The sequence below is a fragment of the Mustelus asterias genome, unplaced genomic scaffold (genome assembly GCF_964213995.1).
Source record: "Mustelus asterias unplaced genomic scaffold, sMusAst1.hap1.1 HAP1_SCAFFOLD_495, whole genome shotgun sequence".
Taxonomy (NCBI): Eukaryota; Metazoa; Chordata; class Chondrichthyes; order Carcharhiniformes; family Triakidae; genus Mustelus; species Mustelus asterias.
Window position 1 is genome coordinate 218,447 of NW_027590447.1, and position 3,101 is coordinate 221,547.

Below are 3,101 nucleotides of genomic sequence, written 5' to 3' on the forward strand. Positions count from 1 at the left end.
GCATCGGGAAATCCCGCTGGTGTGAAGGCCATTCGGAGACTCCCGTCGGATTTTCCACCTCTCTCAGCATTCCCACCCACAGTGAACAGGAATCCCAGACCAATGTCTCTGAAACAGGAGGTCAGTAATGAGCCACTCTATACCTGGTGGGTGTGTCCTCTCAAATGGTCTGGCAGTGACCCACATCTCAATTTCAAAATTTATATTTATATCCCTCCCCCCTCCCCCCAATCTGAGCCTGGTGCGGACGGCGGGAGGGGCAGTCATCGCTAATCCAATCCTCAAAATTGGCTCCATTTGCACAGGACAATACGGGAGTCTCCTGCTTTCCTGCTATAACCCTGTGACTCTGGACAGTTTGGGAATTCCTGACATTCCACCCAAATACGATGGGAAGTCAAAGCCCCTTTGACCTCCGTCGAGACAAAGTTGTTGTGGAGTCAAACCCCAAAAGACCCTCACCCCAGCTTCCCCCCTCCCCCCTGTCAGATTCCAAAAGGGAGAGTGAAGAAAAGATCAAAACAGAACATGATCAATATTTGGTCTTTGAACCTTTTTTTATTTCAATGTATACATTTTGTAATCAGAGCAGGATGGCGCCAACATTTTCAATCCCTTTACTTGCCCTTCTTTTGAAGGCAGTGAACGAGATAGTCATTACACAGGATGGTGATCGAAGATACCATGACAATAAACTCTTGAAAATCCATCTCTTGATTGCCATCAATGTCCATCGAATCCAGGATATCTTTCATGGCTTTGGGATCGGTCGGTGTCTGCGGGAACAGAACAGTTGATAAGAGTGTGCAGCCTTCAAAACATTCTATCATTCACTAACAGTGAGCAGCGGGGGGGAGAATTGGCACAGCAACAAACCTGGGACAGAACAATGGAAGCCAAACTCCAAAAAAGGTGCAGCGGGATTGCCCAGCCCCACCCCAGCTGATCGTGGAGCCAGGAGGTCCTGCTCGTTAACTGTTTCTGTCTCCACACACGCTGAATAAACCTTGATGCACGATAAATCACACGGGAGGCAGGATGTACCCGGGAAATAAAGGCTTTTATTGCCAACAATAATGGAGCTACTATATACAATATACAATCCCAGACTAAAGGGTCACCAGGCAGAGCAGTGACCTTTATACCTCTCCCAGGAGATGGAGCCAACTGGGGTGTACTAGAGGACTATATTAACAGGTAGAACAGCCCAACCCTAACCCCAACAGTAACATATCTACAGACTCATAGTACTGGCCAGACCATGGCTCAGCACTCCTGGTGGGAACCAACAATGGTTCACCACAAACTGTTGGACTTTAACCTGCTGTTGTTAAACTTCTCCACAGACACTGCCAGACTTGCTGAGTAGTTCCAGCATTTTCTATTTTTATTACAAGACAAGCTCAAAGGGTTTACATGACAAACCTCTCCCCCCACCCCGCCAAGCCTTGTGCTGAACCATACCACTGCAGCACCCACTCCTCCCCCCCACCCTCAGCTTGTGAGACATTTAGCTTTCCACCCCAGCCAGCCAGGCTTGTAGGTTCTCAATGCTGGGAGTTATTGTCCGAGGTATCATTACACCATCACATACCTTCATGAAGTTGGAAAGTTCTTTAACCAACAGCTGCTTCGCTTCATTTCTGCTGAGTGTAAGCTTGCTTTGGTTCTCATCCGTGCCGGCATATTTGTGGAAAACCAACATCATTGATTTCATACTAGTTTCCAACTCAGAAAGTGGGGAACCCATGATGAGACTGGAGAATCAATCTGTAAACTAAAGAGGCGCAGTTAGCAAAGAGTTAAACTGGAATGTCCATTTGAATGACAGTAAGAAGTCTCACAACACCAGGTTAAAGTCCAACAGGTTTATTTGGAAGCAAATACCATAAGCTTTCGGAGCGCTGCCCCTTCGTCAGATGGAGTGGACAAACTCCCTTCGTCAGATGGAGTCATCTGAATGACACACAGCGATTCAGGACACAAACAGCACAATCCCAGCAACCAGAGGGAACTTAACAGCTCTTATTTGAACTTTACATTTGAGGTGTGTCAGACACCAGTGTCAGATGCTGGACATAGAACCATAGAAAATTACAGCTCAGAAACAGGCCTTTTGGCCCTTCTTGTCTGTGCCGAACCATTTTATGCCAAGTCCCACTGACCTGCACTTGGACCATATCCCTCCACACCCCTCTCATCCATGAACCCATCCAAGTTTTTCTTAAATGTTAAAAGTGACCCCACATTTACCACTTTATCCAGCAGCTCATTCCACACTCCCACCACTCTCTGCCTGAAGAAGCCCCACCTAATATTCCCTTTAAACTTTTCTCCTTTCACCCTTAACCCATGCCTTCTGGTTTTTTTCTCCCCTAGCCTCAGTGGAAAAAGCCTGCTTGCATTCACTCTATCTATACCCATCAAAATCTGATACACCTCTATCAAATCTCCCCTCATTCTTCTACGCTCCAGGGAATAAAGTCCCAACCTATTCAATCTCTCTCTGTAACTCAGCTTCTCAAGTCCCGGCAACATCCTTGTGAACCTTCTCTGCACTCTTTCAACCTTATTTACATCCTTCCTGTAACTAGGTGACCAAAACTGTACACAATACTCCAAATTCGGCCTCACCAATGCCTTATATAACCTTGATGTGGAGATGCCGGCGTTGGACCGGGGTAAGCACAGTAAGAAGTCTCACAACACCAGGTTAAAGTCCAACAGGTTTATTTGGTAGCAAATACCATAAGCTTTCGGAGCGCTGCTCCTTCGTCAGATGGAGTGGTCTCTGTTCTCCAACAGTGCTCAGACACAGAAATCACATTACAGAATACTAATTAGAATGCAAATCTCTACAGCCAGCCAGGTCTTAAAAGGTACAGATAATGTGGTTGGTGGGAACATTAAACACACTGTTGGAGAACAGAGACCACTCCATCTGACGAAGGAGCAGCAAGCTCCGAAAGCTTATGGTATTTGCTACCAAATAAACCTGTTGAACATTAACCTGGTGTTGTGAGACTTCTTATTATATAACCTTACCATAACACGCCAACTTTTATACTCGATACTCTGATTTAGTGAACAGCACCCAGGCA

The 3,101-nt window shown here is 46.1% G+C and overlaps 1 protein-coding gene across 1 annotated transcript; it reads right to left on the reverse strand.

Annotated features, from left to right (window-relative positions):
- Positions 1–532: 532 nt before the first annotated feature.
- LOC144486868 (protein S100-Z-like) lies at positions 533–2,858 on the reverse strand. Its single transcript, XM_078204891.1, has 2 exons — positions 1,595–2,858; positions 533–776 (listed from the first exon to the last, which is right to left on the reverse strand). Exons 1-2 carry the CDS (start codon positions 1,748–1,750, stop codon positions 618–620), a joined length of 315 nt encoding a protein of 104 aa, XP_078061017.1. The 5' UTR covers positions 1,751–2,858; the 3' UTR covers positions 533–617.
- Positions 2,859–3,101: the final 243 nt, after the last annotated feature.

Excerpts from the sequence above, each read along its gene's own strand:
- LOC144486868 (XM_078204891.1), bottom strand. The coding sequence starts at position 1,750 with ATGGGTTCCCCACTTTCTGAGTTGGAAACTAGTATGAAATCAATGATG. Across the intron at positions 777-1,594 it reads AACTTTCCAACTTCATGAAG|ACACCGACCGATCCCAAAGC; the intron begins GTATGTGATGGT and ends CTGTTCCCGCAG.